Source organism: Agelaius tricolor, unplaced genomic scaffold, assembly GCF_023055355.1.
Source record: "Agelaius tricolor isolate 1412-34295 unplaced genomic scaffold, bAgeTri1.0.p SCAF_16, whole genome shotgun sequence".
NCBI classification, from domain to species: Eukaryota; Metazoa; Chordata; class Aves; order Passeriformes; family Icteridae; genus Agelaius; species Agelaius tricolor.
In genome coordinates this window covers 17,085,180-17,100,620 of record NW_027269276.1, presented here as the reverse complement: position 1 = coordinate 17,100,620, position 15,441 = coordinate 17,085,180, and the positions used below count along the sequence as shown (strand labels likewise).

The window sequence follows — 15,441 nt, the reverse complement described above, 5'->3', positions numbered from 1 at the left end:
GCCTTATTGCCATGGCCCTGCAGGTCGAGGTCACCGAGCCTTCCCCTCTACAATCCATGGGACCGGCTGCTCCCGGGCATTTGGAGCATCCTCTGGAGCCCGGGCTGTGGTAACTGTGCCTTTGGAGCCAGTTACCTGGAAAGAAGAGCTGGAATGATCCCTCAGCATGGCAGAGGGAGCTGCTTGCTTCCAATTTAAATCAGGTGTCAACGCTGAGAGAGGATCCTCTTAACTTCCACCGTCTTGTCTGCGGCTGCGGCGGGGGGACGTCTCATCTCGCTGCCGTCTAATCCGTGGAGATGTGTGATATAGCATAAGCTAATATAATAGGTCATGCAAGGATTTACATCTCATTACGGCAGGTTAGAGTCCTGGCAGGAAGGATGACTCATCCTCACTTGAATATATTTCAGGGATGAGGAACGGTTCAGCTGCCCGAGGAAAGGCAAATGGGGAAATCAACCACCTCGGAGCATCATTTCCCAGCTCGCTGCACCCTCTGATTGTCCCCCCGGCTCTGCCTCCAGGTGGGCCACCGGCCTCTCCAGGAAAAGCTGAGGGGATGGGAGAGCTGCAGAACCTCTCTGGAGGTCTTTGCCTTGGCCTTGTGCTCCTTCCCTGTAAAACCCGGGCTGCAAGAGGCTGCAGAGCCCGAGCTGAGCGAGCATCCCCGCCACGAGGGACAGGATCCGAGGCGCTGCCCGGCTTGTTTTCACCTACTTGCCTTGGCCCGGCGGTTCTGCTCGTCAGGAGCTGTTTGCTCTTAGTTCCTCAGACAGGGAGGCACCGTGGGAGCTGACCCATCTAACCCAGCTGGAAAAAATCGGTCCTGACTTCCAGTCTCTTATTGTTAATGGATGCTCGCAGCAAAATCCGGAGTGAGCGGAGCTCCCAGGACCAGCCACATCTGAAACCTGCTCTGAGCCCACACGAGGCTCAGGCCAGCACCCAAGGACACAACCAGGAGTGCTGGTCCTTCTCCCTGTCCCTCTTTCCAGCCAGACTGACAGCCAGAACGTGACCACGCTGCTGGCAATGGGACATCTGCAGAGCGCCCAGGGCTCCCAGCCTATTTCTCAGCAAGGCTGTGCCAGCTCATTGTGGGTTAAAATTAATTTTCCATGGGTTCTCCATGGGAAAGCGCTTAGGAGAGCCTGCAGATTGGTGTGAAAAGCAAAAATCATCACTTCAAAAAGCTGTTGAGGCTCCTGAGCTGCCAGCTCGGGGTGAGCAGCAGGAGCAGGGGCACCTGCCTGGTGGGGGATGCTGAGGGTGACACTGGAGTTGTGCCAAACAGAGGGACCTCCCTCATCCCAGCATCAGTTTGCACATTTGGGTGGACTCCAGGGAACTGCTGGCATCAATCAGGGGGCTCTGCTCTGCCAGGAGAGCCCTCACCAGGGCAAATCCCCTGTTGTCACCTCCAAGAGCGTGTCCCAATCCCTAAGAGCAGCACACTACCAAGCTGCTGGCCAGATTATTACCCTAGAAAAATGCATTATTTTTAGTCTGTTTTCCTCTTAAGACATAATTTTACCTTGGGTGGGGGGATGGGAGGAGATGGGCCATTTCCCCCTCCCTCTGTCACTTTGTTCTGTCGCTTCCCAGCTGTTCCATCATTTTAATCTGCAGAGATTGTCTTTATATTTCAGGAATGAAATGATTTCCCACAAGCCGGGATTGAGGTTTGGATCCGCGCTCATTTTTCAGGAGCAGAGAAGAAAAAAGGGAGAAATGTCTGTTAAAGCCAGGCTGGCCATCTGGAAGGGAGGTGCGTTGCTGATGCCATTAATTGCTCACCCCCCAAGGCCTGGAATGAGGCTGCAGTCAAAGGGAAGAGCAGGAGTGGGAGTGGGGCTGGAGAGAGCCAGGGGATGATGCAACACAATCAATGCCTGCTCCGTCCTCCTCATTTAGGTGATCAATGAACGCCCTCATGCCTGTGTTCTGGGGGCTGAGAGCAGCTTCAATATTAATTCATATAATAAAATCACAGGATCACAGAATCCCAGAATGGCTGGAGCCAGAAGGAACCATAAAGCTCCTCCAAGCTCCAAGCCCTACCATGGGCAAGGACACCTTCCACTACCCCAGGTTGCTCCAAGCCCTGTCCAGCCTGGCCTCAGACACTTCCAGAGATGGGAATACTTCCAGGGATATCATTAATAGGATAAAGGGGAGGGAACTTTTGGGCACCAGCCCTTGGATGGATGAGCAAACAACAGTTGTGACTGGTGCTGGTACATATGGCTTGTTCCGAGTGTCAAGCCCGGCTTCCCCTCCTGCCAGACCCCAAGGATGGGGAACAGAGTGGGAGAAAGGGCGCTGGGGTGGGTTTGCTCCTCGCTGGGATGGAGCAGCCGGGAATCACGGAGGGAAGGGTGTTCGGGGGGCTCCCCGCAGCCCTCACCGTGCCTCCATCCACCCCGGTGTCCCCGGGAAGCTCTGGGGCTCCTTCTTCTTCCCGCGGGGGTGGTGTCACTCGCGGTGCCCCGGGGCGGGTCGGGACGGCGGCGGCTCCGCCCGGCGGAGGGCGGCGGGGCCGGGGGAGGCGGCGGGGCCGGGCGGGAGGCGGTGCCGCCGCCGCCGTGCAGGGACACACACACCGGAGCTGTGCGAGCCCCGGTGCTGCAGCGCCCGCTCCGCTCCCGGCCGGGACCGCTCCGCCATGGGCGGCCGGGCAGCGCGGCCCCGCTGACCCCGCACACTCCAAAATCCCGGCATCCCGGCCTCTGACATCCCGGTACCCCCGGCATCCCGGACTCTGACATCCCGGTACCCCCGGCATCCCGGCACTTCGGCACGCCAGCATCCCGGCAACTCCGCTCTGCTGACCCCGGCTCTCCTGGAGCTCCGGACTCCGCCGTCCCGGGACCTCTACTCCGTTGAGCCCGGTTCCCCCATCTCTCAGCACTCCGGCATCCCGGGAACTCCGTGCTCCACCGTGCCAGGAACTCCGCTGCGCTGACCGCTGGTCCCGGCTCCTCGGGAATTCGGTACTCTGTCATCCCGGGAATTCATCTCCGCTGACCCCATCTCCTCCATAACCCCGTGCCCCAGCTCCCCGGAACCCATCTCCCCCTCCCTGGCTCCTCCACCGCCCGGTACCCAGCACCCCGGGAACTCCCCTCTCCGCCATCCCGGGAATTCATCCCCGCCGAATCCCTCTCCTCCGTGACCCCGGGGACTCAGCTCTGCTGACCCCGGTTCCTCATCACTCGGTATTCCGCCTCCCGGGAAATTCAGCTCTGCTGATCCCGGCTCCTCAGGAATTCGGTACTGTGTGAGCTTGGCTCTGCTGATCCCTCATCCTCCATAACCCCCTATCCCCGCTCCCCGCGAACCCGCGGCTCCTCCCCGGGATCTCATGTCCCCTGTCCCCACCTCCTCCTGACCCGGTGCCCCCGCTCCCCAGGAGCCCAGCTCCGCTCATCCCGGCTCTTCCACCGCCCGGTGCCCCAGCTCCCCGGTCTCTCAGTGCTCCAGCTGCCCCGGAGCTCATCCCGGTGCCCCAGCTCCCGGGCTCTCAGTGCTCCAGCTGCCCCGGAGCTCATCCCGGTGTCCCCAGCTGCTCCCTAACCCGGCGCTCCGGCTCTCCAGGAGCTCCCATCCACAGCATCCCGCTGATTCCCTATCCCGGCATCACAGCACCGACCATTTCTGGGCTCCCTGGCGCTCCAGCTCACCCTTAGCCCCGTTCCTCGGGGGGTCCCCACCTCCCATCCCCCATCCCGCCCGGAGCCCCCCGGTGACCGCGGCTGTCCCGGCTGCAGATCCGCGCTGCCCCCCGGCCCCCGGGCCCCCCGGAGGTGCAGCCATGGCGTTCATGGTGAAGAGCATGGTGGGGGGGCAGCTGAAGAACCTCACGGGCGGCCTGGGCGGCGAGGAGAAGAGCGAGGGCGAGAAGTCTCCGGCCGAGGCGCAGGGCATGACCCGCGAGGAATATGAGGAGTACCAGCGGCAGCTGGTGGAGGAGAAGTGAGTGCGGGCGGCACCAGCACCGGCCCCGGCACGGGCTGAGCCCCGGGGTCCCCGCGGGAAGGGGGTGCTCCCGCTTCGGTCCCACATCCCGTGCATGGGAGATGGGGGGAGCCGGCGCTGGGGACAGCAGGACCGTGAGGGGGTTTGATGAGCCCCCTAATCCCTTAATCCGCTTCCTCGCCCGGGAGATGGGATTGTTTTCTCCTTCCAGGCTGCCCTGGGGGGTGGAAATTGTGGGAAAACGGGACTTTTCAGAGAAAATGGGGGGTGCTGAGGTTGGGGGGAAGCGCAAACCCCGGGACGGGGGGCACGGGCTGTTGGTGATTGCCCCGTGTGCTTGGCAGGATGGAGAGAGATGCTCAGTTTGCCCAGCGCAAGGCGGAGAGAGCCACGGTCAGGTCCCACTTCCGAGACAAGTACAGGCTGCCCAAGGTACGGCTGCGCTAGAACGGGGCCACGAGGGGAGCCAAGCTCCAGATGGAGCTCTGGAGGGAGGGGAAGGGACAAGGACTCCCTTGGCTGGCTAGGGTTTGAGCCTCAAAGCCCAAACACAAATAAATTCCCCTCAAAACCATCCTTCTTCCCAAACTTTGGCCATTTTCCTTGCCCCTGAGCACCAGCTCACCAGCCCGAGACAATGGGACTCCCAGCCTTGCTTGATCCCCCTCTCCCTGGCTTTTGCCCCCTAAATCCAGCTGGGTGAGGGAAAACCACCTTCACCCCAGACTCCCTGGAGCCAGGGGTGCAGCCAGGGTTGCACCTTCCTGGCCGGATTAGCCAGCTCAGCTCCTCTCCCCGGATTATTTGGCGAACGTCTCCCACCTAAACTCCGATTTTGGAATTTCCGCACGATGAACCATTCACTGAACACAATTTAATCAAGGGATAATTCAGCCTTTCTTGGACTTGTCACAAGCTCCTCTCCCTCCAAACCCACCCTGTATTCAGGAAGAGTCGCTCAGTGGTGAATACCCCAAATTGGAGCTGGGCTAATATTAGTTCCGAAGGGTCAGCTAAGCCAAGTGAGATTGCTCTGATTGTTTGGTGTTGTTCAGGCAGCCTGGATTCACCCCCCTGCTTCCCACCCCCCTTTTATATCCAGGAAATAAACAGCTGGAGAATTTCTTTTACCCCCTGCCAAAAGCCAGAAAAGGCAGAAAAAGAAGAGATGGAGATTTTTTTTATTCTCCAAGGGAAACTGGGATTTGTTTGGATCTGGCCCCAGCGATCCTGGATCCTTTCACTGCCTTCTTGTGCTTGAGATGTCCCTTCTCATCTTTTGACAAGTTTCTTCTGCTCATTACTGATCCCACTTGGCAGCCGGGCTGCCTCATCCCGAGTCTCCCCGTGGCTCCGGGCTCGGAGCTGATCCCGACCGCCGCTGGGAGCAGTCGTTAAGCATAAGCCCAGCTTAATTAGGTGCCTAAACCCCCGCAGTGCGAGCTGGAAACCAGTCTGTACTGGTGCTGCGCGTGGGCTTCCATCTCGCCTCTCGCTGTGGGTGCCCAGGCTCTCCTCAGGCGGCATCAGCATCCCACCCCCACCCCCAGGGACCTTCCCACATGGTCCTGCAAGTGGGAAGGCAGCCCAAAGCCCCTCCTGTGGTGCTTCCAGGAGCCCCCTTCCCGCTGTGCCATCCCCCCTCCTGACTCTCTCTCCCGGCCCCTTCCAGAACGAGACGGATGACAACCAGATCCAGCTGGTGGGAGGCGACGTGGAGCTGCCCAAGGAGCTGGCCAAGATGATCGAGCAGGACAACGAGGAGGAGGAGGAGAAGAACTCGGTGATCGGCCAGCTCAGTAACATCCAGAACCTGGACCTTGATTCCTTGAAGGACAAAGCCTCGGCCACGCTAGAGGACCTGAAGCAATCGGCGGAGAAGTGCTCCGTGATGTGATGGGGCTGAGCAGGGAGGGGACGCAGCGCAGGCTCTGGCGGGGGCTGCTGCCTGCAGCGGGGACCCCAGCCACGTTGTCACCCTTGCCGTGTGTCACTCGGCTCCTCCTGAGCCGCGTGGCCCCTCGAGCCCCTGACCCAGATGTCCCTGATGTGTGGCTTTCGTTTCGTTCTCCGGGCTGAGGTCAGAGCCAGGAGACAGCATGTCCCCCCCGTACCCCACAGCCTGCCCCCGTGCCCGGGCAGGGGTGTCTGCAGCCAGAGCTGGGGAGGTGGCAGGAAGGAGAGTGACCTTGGGGTGTGATTGACTTGGAATGTGATTGGAGAGTGACAGACCTTGGAGAATGACTGACCTCGGGGTGTGACTGACCTTGGGGTGTGACATTGGGACTCCCAGCCTTGCTTCATCCCCCTCTCCCTCGCTTTTGCCCCCTAAATCCCTCTAAGTGAAGGAAAACCACCTTCACCCCAGACTAACCTTAACCCACACTGCCCTTGGGGTGTGACAGACCTTGCAGTGTGACTGCCCTTGGGGTGTGACTGCCCTTGGGGTGTGACTGACCTTGCAGTGGTGGCCCCACGCTGTGGCTCTGCCTCCACGTTCCCACTCAGCCTCCCAGGAACGAGCGGGAGGCTCGGATTTGCCTCGCAAGGACGAGGCAGGGTGTGGAGCACCCCCCTCCCTGCATCCCATCCCCATCACCCGAGAAACAGCATCCCATCCCTGCCAGGAACACCAACCCCGTGCCCTTGAGGGCCCCTCTGAAGGAGCCAGCCGGGAAGGACCTGCCATACGATCCCTGTGGGAAGGGGGGTGCTGAAGCCTGAATTGACACCAGAGAGGAACAAAAGCCCTCCCTGGTGCTGAGCTGAGCCCGCAGCAGCCCTTCCCCGGAGCAGTGGCGTCCCTCTCCTGGGATGGGATCCTGTCCTTGTTCCTTCCAGGAGAAGAACAAAGCCATGAGGGAATATCTCCCCGTCCTCCCGCTCGTCGTGCTGTAGTCGTGCCGTGCTCGGTTGAGTGTCCCTCCCCTCCTGTGCTGTCCCCGTGCCATGGTACTGTTATAACCGGTGGAATAAATACCAGGAGATGTCTATGCATTTACTTTTCTCCCCCAGCTCTGTTTTCCTGGGCAAACTTTCCTATTTTCCTGGTTTTGGGGAAAAAAATGTTCCGGCTTTCCTGGCAGCAGAATCCCAAAGAAAGCTCCTCTCCTGGCTGCACTCATATTTGGGACTAAGGGGATGCTACAAACAGCTCATTGGCAGCAGTCAGGTTCAAAGCAAACAAAATTCCCATTTTTCTGCAGTTTTTTTGGTCTATTTTAATACAAAACCTTCAGAACTCTCAGTCTCAGGGGCACTGCAGGATTCCCAGTGCACTGCTCCAAGGAAGGACACTCTGCAGGGATGAGCCCGAGCTCGTGCAGGTGTGACCCAGCCCTGGCTGCATCCCGGCAGGCAGGGGGCTCCTGTGGTGAGGCTTCCTGGAAAAACTTGGCATGGGCTGGGAATTTATCGCTCCAAATCCCATGGGAGGTGATGAGCTGCAGTTTGGTTTTGTGAGGAAGGATGGGTCATCCAGGAAAACACAGGAGAGGGTGCTGGGAAACTGATATTAGTATTAGTATTAGTATTAGTATTGGGTTTGGATCAAGCCATGCCTAGGGCTGCTGCACCAAGAGATTCCTTTCTGCTCCCAGCCCCCTGATAATCCTGTGCCAGGGCCAGGTAGTTCTGGGAAACTCCTGATGTCCATTCTCGAGAGGACAGACAGACAGACAGACAGAGGCAGCTCAGGCTGGACACACATCCTCCCAACCCTCCAGCCCCCGGGACCAGGGGACTCCAGCAGCTCCAGGGATGTGTGCTCCCATCAGATCCCCAACCCAGTGCTGGGAGCCGGGAGCAGCGAGAGGGGAGATTGGCAGGAGCAGCTTCAGCTCTGCAAGGAGATCATACCTGATGAGGATCAGCCCGAGCTGATCTAATCCCCACCAGGAAAGGGATAGCAGGGAGCAGGCACGGCCCCAGCCCAGCCCTCGCTGCTTAAATCCCAGCCCCAAGGCTCAGCCGGCGGGAGAGAGCGGGATCCGCACCGGGGCGGGGAACCACGGGGCTGGGATGGAGGGGGAGAGGCCGGGATGGAGGGAGAAGAGGCTGGGATGGGGGTGAGAGGTCAGGATAGAGGGAGGAGAGGCTGGGATGGAGGGAGAAGAGGCTGGGATGGAGGGAGGAGAGGCTGGGATGGAGGAAGGAGAGGCTGGGATGGAGGGAGAAGAGGCTGGGATGGGGGTGAGAGGTCAGGATAGAGGGAGGAGAGGCTGGGATGGAGAGGGAGAGGCCGGGATGGAGGAAGGAGAGGCTGGGATGGAGGGAGGAGAGGCTGGGATGGAGGAAGGAGAGGCTGGGATGGGGGTGAGAGGCCGGGATGGAGGAAAGAGAGGCTGGGATGGAGGGAGGAGAGGCTGGGATAGGGCAGCAGGGGCAGGCTTCCCCTCCTGCCTTTTCGCTGCCCACCAAGGGATGCATCCACGCTCACCCCACGGGAGAGCAGGATCCCAAGCGGAGCAGGGGATGCAGCCCCGCGGTTCATCCCCCCAGAACCAGCCAGGATCCTCTCCCGCACCTTTCCCTGCCCCCTCCCCTTGCCCTGCCCCCCGTGCCCGACCCCTGGGCTGTGCTCGGCGCTCTCCCGGCCCACGTGAGCCGCGCAAAGGCCGCGTGAAGCTCGGCGGGTTTATTTTAGGAGGCACCATGACCCCCAGGCATGTGAAAGGCAGGCAGGCAGCCCCCGCTGCCCCCGCCCGGCTCCCGAGACGTGTTAAGCCTCAGCAGAGCGTTCCCGGCAAAGCCGAGCGGCGGCAGCGCCGAGGATGCTGCTGTCCCTGCTGTCCCTGCTGCCACCGCTGGGCCACAGCCTGCACTGGGGAGGAGAGGCTGGCATGGACGGAGGAGGGACTGGGATGGAGGGAAGAGAGGTCGGGATGGAGGCATGAGTCTGGGATTGGGGGATGAGAGGCTGGGATGGAGGGATGAGAGGCTGGGATGGAGGGATGAGAAGTCAGGATGGAGGGAGGAGGGGCTGGGATGAGAAGCTGGGATGGAGGGAGGAGAGGCTGGGACGGGAGTAAGAAGCTGGGATGGAGGGATGAGGTCAGAATGGGGGCAGCAGGGGCAGGCAGCCCCTCCTGCCTTTTCCCTGCCCACCAAGGGATGCATCCCAGTTTCCAGCAGTTCCTGCTGCTGTATCCTGAGCATCCCTGCAGCCTCCATGCCATACGACTGCTCCGGGCATCAACACACAGACTGAAAATCTTAAAGCAAAGAATAAGTGTGGATTAAAGCAGAAAATGTTGTTTTTCTCTCTCTCTTTTACAGGTTTTATATCATTCCCTCACCTTTGGGGCTGGGATTGGGATAGGTTTGTCCAAGCAAGCCCTTGCTGGTTGCTGGAAGATGCTGGCAGTAACAAATTTTGTCAATAAAATAAAATAACCTTTATTGATCAAATAACATAAATTTTATTGACAAAACTCCTGCCCTCCTGCACCAGCCCATTGCTCAGCTGGCTGCAGGATCTTCCTCCTTCCCAGTGGTGAGTGTGGGACGAGTGAGTGGCTTCCCCAATGGATAAAGCATTAAATAGGCAATTGTTAAAGTGCTGAAACAAATGAGCTGCCACGGAAGGCTGAGGAATCTCCCTTCTCCTTTTTGCAGGCAATTAAACTTCCCTGAGAGTGGCTGTGGGAAGGGATGGCCCATCCATCCACCCACTGCTGGTGCAACAACCAGGATTAATCCAGATTAAAGAGTCCTGGGGAAGCCCAAGGCTGGCTCCACACACTGACCCAGCTGTCCCCAGCACATCGTGCCTGACCTCGCGCCACCCCACGCGCTGCCACCGCCAGGGTGACAGCCCAGCTGCCACTCCCCACCTCTCTGGGTGACGATCGGGCCCCAAGAGCCACCCTTGAGGGTTGGGAGAGCCCTTTGGAAGGGCTGGGTGGGGGCATGGATGGGACTGGAGGGGAGCAGCTCCTCCCTGAACAGCACAGTGACAGAGGCCACGCTGCCAGGCCGGGCACTGCTCCCTTTGTGCCACCTTCCTGTGGGAAATCCAGGACTCTTGGACAACTAATCACTATGATTAAGGAGAATCCATTTATTGTTTATATTATGTATTTATTTATACATTTTAAGTCTACTGATCACCTGATCACACATTTCTTATTGGTGTCTCTGCTTGTCCACGTGTTCTGGAATATGTGATTGGTGATGGTCCAGGTGGCTCACAGCTCTCTGTTACCTCTTTCTTGCAGTCTTGGAATTCAGTTTCTTTTCTTCTTTCTTATTTTAGCACAGTTTATATCTTAGTAACATTGATGAATTCTAGAGAGCCCTGAGAAAATCCTGCTAAGAGCAGTTACAAGCGGAATAACCGGCGCACCCTGTCATTGCTCGGACACATCGCTCCCCTTCCCTTGGTGACATTTGGGTAGCCAAAAACCCCTGTGCAGGTGACACTGACATCCACCCCGACTCCATGAGCCCCAGGGGAGCACCCAGAGGCTGGTCCTGCTCCCAGGGCTGGGGCTGGGCCGTGCTGTGCTGGCGGCCGAGCGTGAAGGCAGATGCGATTATCCGCACCGGCTGCTGCAGCCGCCACGGGCCGGGGGAGGACATGGGCTGGGAAAGCACTTTAAAGCCTCAGGGTATAATCTCTGCTCTGAATAATAATGATAATAAGAGTAAAAAGAGATAAAAAAGAGTAAAAAAAGATACACAAGTGCCTTGTCGCATCTGCCCGGGAAGCTCCGCGCCGGTTTGAGCACGGAGCAGCCGGCACTGGGGTAGGATGTGGGGGGAGGCTGTCGTGGAAGAGGTCATGGCTCAGAATATCTGTGGGACACCCCAAAAATCCCCCTGTTGCTCACCTCAGCCTTTCTGCTTTCCCTCATGGCCCAGCCCAGCCCTTCCTCACCTGCCACAAAAATCTATTGGAGAAAACAGGAATTTACGTAATGGTTCGTGTTGTTCTGCCCTGTGTTTTACACACACACACACACAAAAAATAAAAAGATGGGAAGTGAAAACAAGGTCAAACCTTGCTTTGGCTGCCTCGTGTCCCTAGGGAGCACAGGAAGGGAGAGCACTGCTGGAGCAGAGGAGGGGACACCCCAGCTCTGCTCCTGGGGGAACAGGGACCAGGGTCCCCAGCCCACCTCAATGGCTCCAGGACCCCAGGCTGCCTCTGGGTCCTGGCCTTGCCTGGGGACCCCTGTTAGCCTTAAATCACAAACCTCAGCGCAGAGGAGGTGGAGAAATCAAAATTAAAATTTATTGAAGACAATAAATTACATTCCCTTGAGATACAGTAGATTTTTGAGACAAGTACCTTGTTTTGTAGGACAGGCAACATCAGCACCCCATAACAATGACTCCTGGGAGCATAATTTGGATGTTGGGGGTGCCAGGGCCCTGAGGAGTGGAGCAGGGCAGGCAGGATGCTGAGAGTGTCTCCCTGAAGGTGACTGACTGCTGCTCGTGCCCGACTCAATCGGTCCCCGCTGAGCACTGCTCACGGTCGTGACACTGATGATGCAGCCAGTACCTGCCAGGCTCCAGGTTTAGGAAGGAAAAGCCTCATTCCCAGTGCTCCAGCAGTGAGAGGCAGGGAGGTATGGCCAGCCTGGGCCAGTGCAGTGGCTGCTGGATGGAGGCTGGACGAGCAGCAGTGGATGCAGAGGTAGATGCTGGGCGAGGAAGGCACAGCGGAGCATCCCTGCCCACCCTCAGCTCCCAGCTGGATTTGTGGGCTCCCCCAGAATTTGGGAGGTGGAACCACCCAGCTGAAAAAGCAGGGGGGGATGTCCTGCCAGAGCCCAGTGCCAGGATAAAAATACCCTTCCTGTGGAGCCAGTGGAGGGAATTAGAGTGGAATAACCCGCCCGCTGTGCCAGGGGAGGCTGCAGCAGCAGACGGCCGAGGCAGGGCTGGCAGGGAAATGAGCCAGCGCCTGGGAGAGGGGCAGATGGCCCTGCTGACCCCCCCGGGGCTGGCAGCCCGAGGGTGACCCCCCAGGTGTCACCCCTGGGGGTGGGGGGGACGGAAGCCAAAGCCTTCCCTTGGTGCCGGTGTCTCCTGGCAGGGCAGCGAGCAGTGTCCCACAGGGCAGCTCCGGGGGTCACTGCAAGGTACAGGCTGTGCCGGGGCACACGGGGACACTCACCGGGCTGTCCCCGCCCCTGCCACCCCCCAGGAGGGCTCAGGGGGCACAGGGCCCGTGCTGGGTGGGGTTGGGATCAGCCTCGGGCTGGGGAATATTCCCCAATCCCCGTGGCAAAGGGGGACTCACCGCTCCGGACGGACTCTGCCAGCGCCTCTTTGCCCATGGATTGTGCCTCCCGCATCTGCCAGGGGACAGGGGGATTTTCCAGCCTTCATCCTCCCCCAGCACGCTCCAGAGCACCCCCCCCAGCCATCATACCTTGATCTGATCCTTCAGGTACTCGGCTCGGGCCATTAGGGTCTGGATCTGGTGGGGAGAGAGAGAGAGGACACAGTCCCTCGGGGCCAGGCCAGCGGGGACAGCAGTGTCCCAGGGCTGGCACTCACCTCTGCGTGGAGCAGCTCCCGCCGCCGCCCCGCCGGCTCCGCTGCAGGGGAAACGTGCCAGGGCATGAGGGACGGGAGCAGGACCCATCCCTGCCCTAAAAGCCCAGCCTCAGTCCCAACTCACCGGCCAGGAGCAGCAGCAGCTCCCCCAGGCTCTGCTGGTACAGCTCCAGGGCGTCACTGTCATCCCTGCCCTCCTCCTCCTGCAAGAGGCCCCACGGGCTGGCTGTGGTTGGTGGGGTCCAGCAGCCCCCTCCTCACCAGGTCTGCACTTTCCCCTTCCCTCGAGGGGTGAGGGGACCCCCAGGGCCACTCCTCACCTTGGCAATGGCAGCTGAGGCCACTTCCAGCGCCGCGCAGAGCCGAGGTTTGTCCTTGGCCATCTCTGCAAGGGGACACAGGGATTGCCCAAAACCTTCGCCCTTCAGCCCAAAACCCCACCACAGCTCCTGCCAGCTCTGACACCAGGGGATGGGCAAAAATCACTCACTACCTTTAAGGAGCTCTCTGGCTGGGTTTCCTTTCTCCAGGAGGTTCTTGTTGCTGGAGGTGACCAACACCTTCAGCTCCTCTGCTCGGGAGATGTACTGCCTCACCTGTGCACAGTTTGGGGGTGAGGAGACCCCCGATATGGGGTGCTTTCCCCACCCCCCCAGACGTTTTGGCTCACCTTGGCCCGGATGGCTTCTTTGCGCCGCACGTCGCTCTCATCTAAGGGGGAGAACAACCAAACACAGGGGTGGGTGGGCTAAAAACTGGCCTCCCTCGGGGTGCTGCCCCCCAGAAATACACCCAGACCCCACAAAGCCCCCAGGGGGGACTCACAGTGCAGTGCTGGCACGAAATATTCCAGGGCTTTGCGGTAGAGGGAGAAGGCGGCAGCGGCGTCTCCCTCCTGATCCTTCCTCACTGCCTCCACCACCAGGTCAGTCTGGGGGACACAGGGGGGGTCTCAGGGCTTGGAACGGCCCCGTTGGCAGGGCAGCAGCCCCCAGCCCCGCTCACCGCCTTGCCCAGGCTCTCGGGGCCGGGCACGTGCTCCATGTCCACGAAGGGGTGGGCAAAGAAGCACTCGAAGGAGATGCGCTTCCGAGGGTCCCTCTCCAGCAGCTGTGCCAAGAGATCCCGGCATTCCAGAGAGAGCTGGGGCCGGCTGGGAAGCTGAGGAGGGAAGGGGCTGAGCCCACAGAGCGCTGTGAGACCCCCCCAGCCCCACCCCACCCCATGTTACCTCCACAGCCCGGTCACTGCGGATCTTCTCCTCCAGCTCGGCGAAGGAGCGGGAAGCGAAGGGCGGCTTCCCAAAAAGTGCTTCTGTGGGGGGAAAAGGAGAGGTGGGGGGATATGGAGAGGGGGGAACCAGCCCTGAGTAGAGCCCCTTGGAGCAATAAAAGCCAAACCCACCATAAAGGATGACGCCCACAGACCAGAGGTCCACGCGGGCGTCGTAGTGCTGCCGACACACCATCTCGGGGGCCATGTAGAGCGGGGAGCCGCGCAGCACGTGCTTCTCGTCCCACGGGGACATGTACTGAGCAAAGCCAAAATCTGCCGGGCAGAGAGCTCATGGGGGCACAGGGAGAAGGGATTTGCCCCCTGCCAGCCCCTGCTAGGGGCTGTCCTGACCTGCCAGCTTCAGCTGGGGGTTCTCTGGCGCGCTCAGGAGGATGTTCTGCGGCTTCAGGTCCAGGTGGGAGATGTTGTGGTCGTGGAGGAACTTCAGGGCACAGGCTGGGCGGGTGGATGGGCATGTGAGAGCACAGCCCTGTACCCAAAAACCCTCAGGGAGGGTCCCCAGCAGAGGCAGGGTGGGAGCCAGGCAGGGTGTCCTCACCGAGCTGCTGCAGGAAGACGCGTGCCACCTTCTCAGGGAGCATCCGGCGCGTCCGGATGAAGCGGGACAGGTCCCCCCCAGCACAGAACTCCATGATCAGGTAGATGTGGTCACTGTCCCACTGCGAGACAATGAGATCCCTCCGTGCCACCCCAGCCAGTCCCACCCACACAGCTTCACCTGGACCAGTTTGCCCAGCTGCTGGCACCAAACCCCACGGACACACCCGTGGGAAGTGGGGATGGATCCAAGCCAGAGTAGCTCTGGCTCAGAGTCCCCCCGGGAAGCCCCCAGCCCACCTGGAAGTCCTTGAGCTCCACAATGTTGGGATGGCGGATGGTCTTGAGGATCTCGATCTCTGTCAGCAGGTTCTCCACCGATGCCCGGTTCAGGCTCCTCTTGTTGACGCACTTGATGGCCACCACCTCACGCGTGTCCCTCTGTCAGGAGGGGGGCAACGCTGGACCCCCATCCAAACAGCCACCGCGGGTGGGGAGGGGAGGGAAGGAACCCCTGCAAGGGGGCAGCAGGTGCCAGGCGAGGGCTACGGGGGTGGTACCCGATGTGGAGGGCTGGAAAACAAAGCTGGTACCCTTTGTGGAGCGCTGGAAAACGGAGGTGGTACCCCATGTAAAGGGCTGGAAAACGGGGGTGGTACCACATGCGGAGGGCTGGAAATCGGGGGTGGTACCGCATGTAAAGGGCTGGAAAACGGGGGTGGTACCCCATGTAAAAAAACGGGGGTGGTACCCCATGCGGAGGGCTGGAAATCGGGGGTGATACCCCATGCGGAGGGCTGGAAAATGGGGGTCCCACGCGAGTGGGGGGGGCAGATTCCGGAGCAAAAAGGCGACCCCCGAGGCGGGCTCGGCCCTACCTTCCTGTAGGCCTTGTAGACGGTGGCGTAGGTGCCGGAGCCGAGGGGCTCGGTGAGGATGAACTCGTCGAGGCGCGGCGGGGCCCAGCCGGGCCCGGCCATGGCCCCTCCGGAGCCCCGCTCCCGGCACTCGGGGCCCGGGAGTCGCTTCCGCCTTCCCGGCGCGCCACGGCGCAGGCCACGCCCACACAAATCAATGACCACGCCCACACATTTCATCTCCGTGGAAAGCCAC

General features: G+C 60.2%; 2 protein-coding genes across 4 annotated transcripts; one reads left to right on the top strand and one right to left on the bottom strand.

The window, feature by feature from the left end:
- The first annotated feature begins 2,549 nt into the window (after window positions 1-2,549).
- CPLX3 (complexin 3) lies at window positions 2,550-6,982 on the top strand. The gene is made up of 4 exons (XM_071441844.1): window positions 2,550-2,996; window positions 3,774-3,978; window positions 4,326-4,413; window positions 5,654-6,982. Exons 2-4 carry the CDS (start codon window positions 3,818-3,820, stop codon window positions 5,876-5,878), a joined length of 474 nt encoding a protein of 157 aa, XP_071297945.1. The 5' UTR covers window positions 2,550-2,996; window positions 3,774-3,817; the 3' UTR covers window positions 5,879-6,982.
- A 4,949-nt stretch (window positions 6,983-11,931) lies between these two features.
- ULK3 (unc-51 like kinase 3) lies at window positions 11,932-15,403 on the bottom strand. 3 transcript variants are annotated; one of them, XM_071441827.1, is made up of 15 exons: window positions 15,207-15,403; window positions 14,629-14,769; window positions 14,330-14,450; window positions 14,122-14,226; window positions 13,727-14,043; window positions 13,501-13,656; window positions 13,321-13,426; window positions 13,166-13,206; window positions 12,989-13,091; window positions 12,816-12,880; window positions 12,620-12,698; window positions 12,496-12,536; window positions 12,368-12,415; window positions 12,236-12,290; window positions 11,932-12,081 (listed from the first exon to the last, which is right to left on the bottom strand). In XM_071441827.1, exons 1-15 carry the CDS (start codon window positions 15,306-15,308, stop codon window positions 12,065-12,067), a joined length of 1,497 nt encoding a protein of 498 aa, XP_071297928.1. In that variant the 5' UTR covers window positions 15,309-15,403; the 3' UTR covers window positions 11,932-12,064. The 3 variants fall into 3 exon arrangements, with proteins under 3 accessions (XP_071297928.1, XP_071297929.1, XP_071297927.1); XM_071441828.1 differs by having other exon boundaries at window positions 11,939-12,290; window positions 13,727-13,809; window positions 13,900-14,043; XM_071441826.1 differs by having other exon boundaries at window positions 11,939-12,290.
- Between the last annotated feature and the right edge of the window lie 38 nt (window positions 15,404-15,441).

Coding starts and splice junctions, on each gene's coding strand:
- CPLX3 (XM_071441844.1), top strand. CDS start 3,818: ATGGCGTTCATGGTGAAGAGCATGGTGGGGGGGCAGCTGAAGAACCTC. Junction 3,979..4,325: donor CGGCAGCTGGTGGAGGAGAA/GTGAGTGCGGGC, acceptor TGTGCTTGGCAG/GATGGAGAGAGATGCTCAGT. Junction 4,414..5,653: donor ACAAGTACAGGCTGCCCAAG/GTACGGCTGCGC, acceptor GGCCCCTTCCAG/AACGAGACGGATGACAACCA.
- ULK3 (XM_071441826.1), bottom strand. CDS start 15,308: ATGGCCGGGCCCGGCTGGGCCCCGCCGCGCCTCGACGAGTTCATCCTC. Junction 12,699..12,815: donor CCTCAGCTGCCATTGCCAAG/GTGAGGAGTGGC, acceptor GGCCTCTTGCAG/GAGGAGGAGGGCAGGGATGA. Junction 12,537..12,619: donor GCTGCTGCTGCTCCTGGCCG/GTGAGTTGGGAC, acceptor TTTCCCCTGCAG/CGGAGCCGGCGGGGCGGCGG.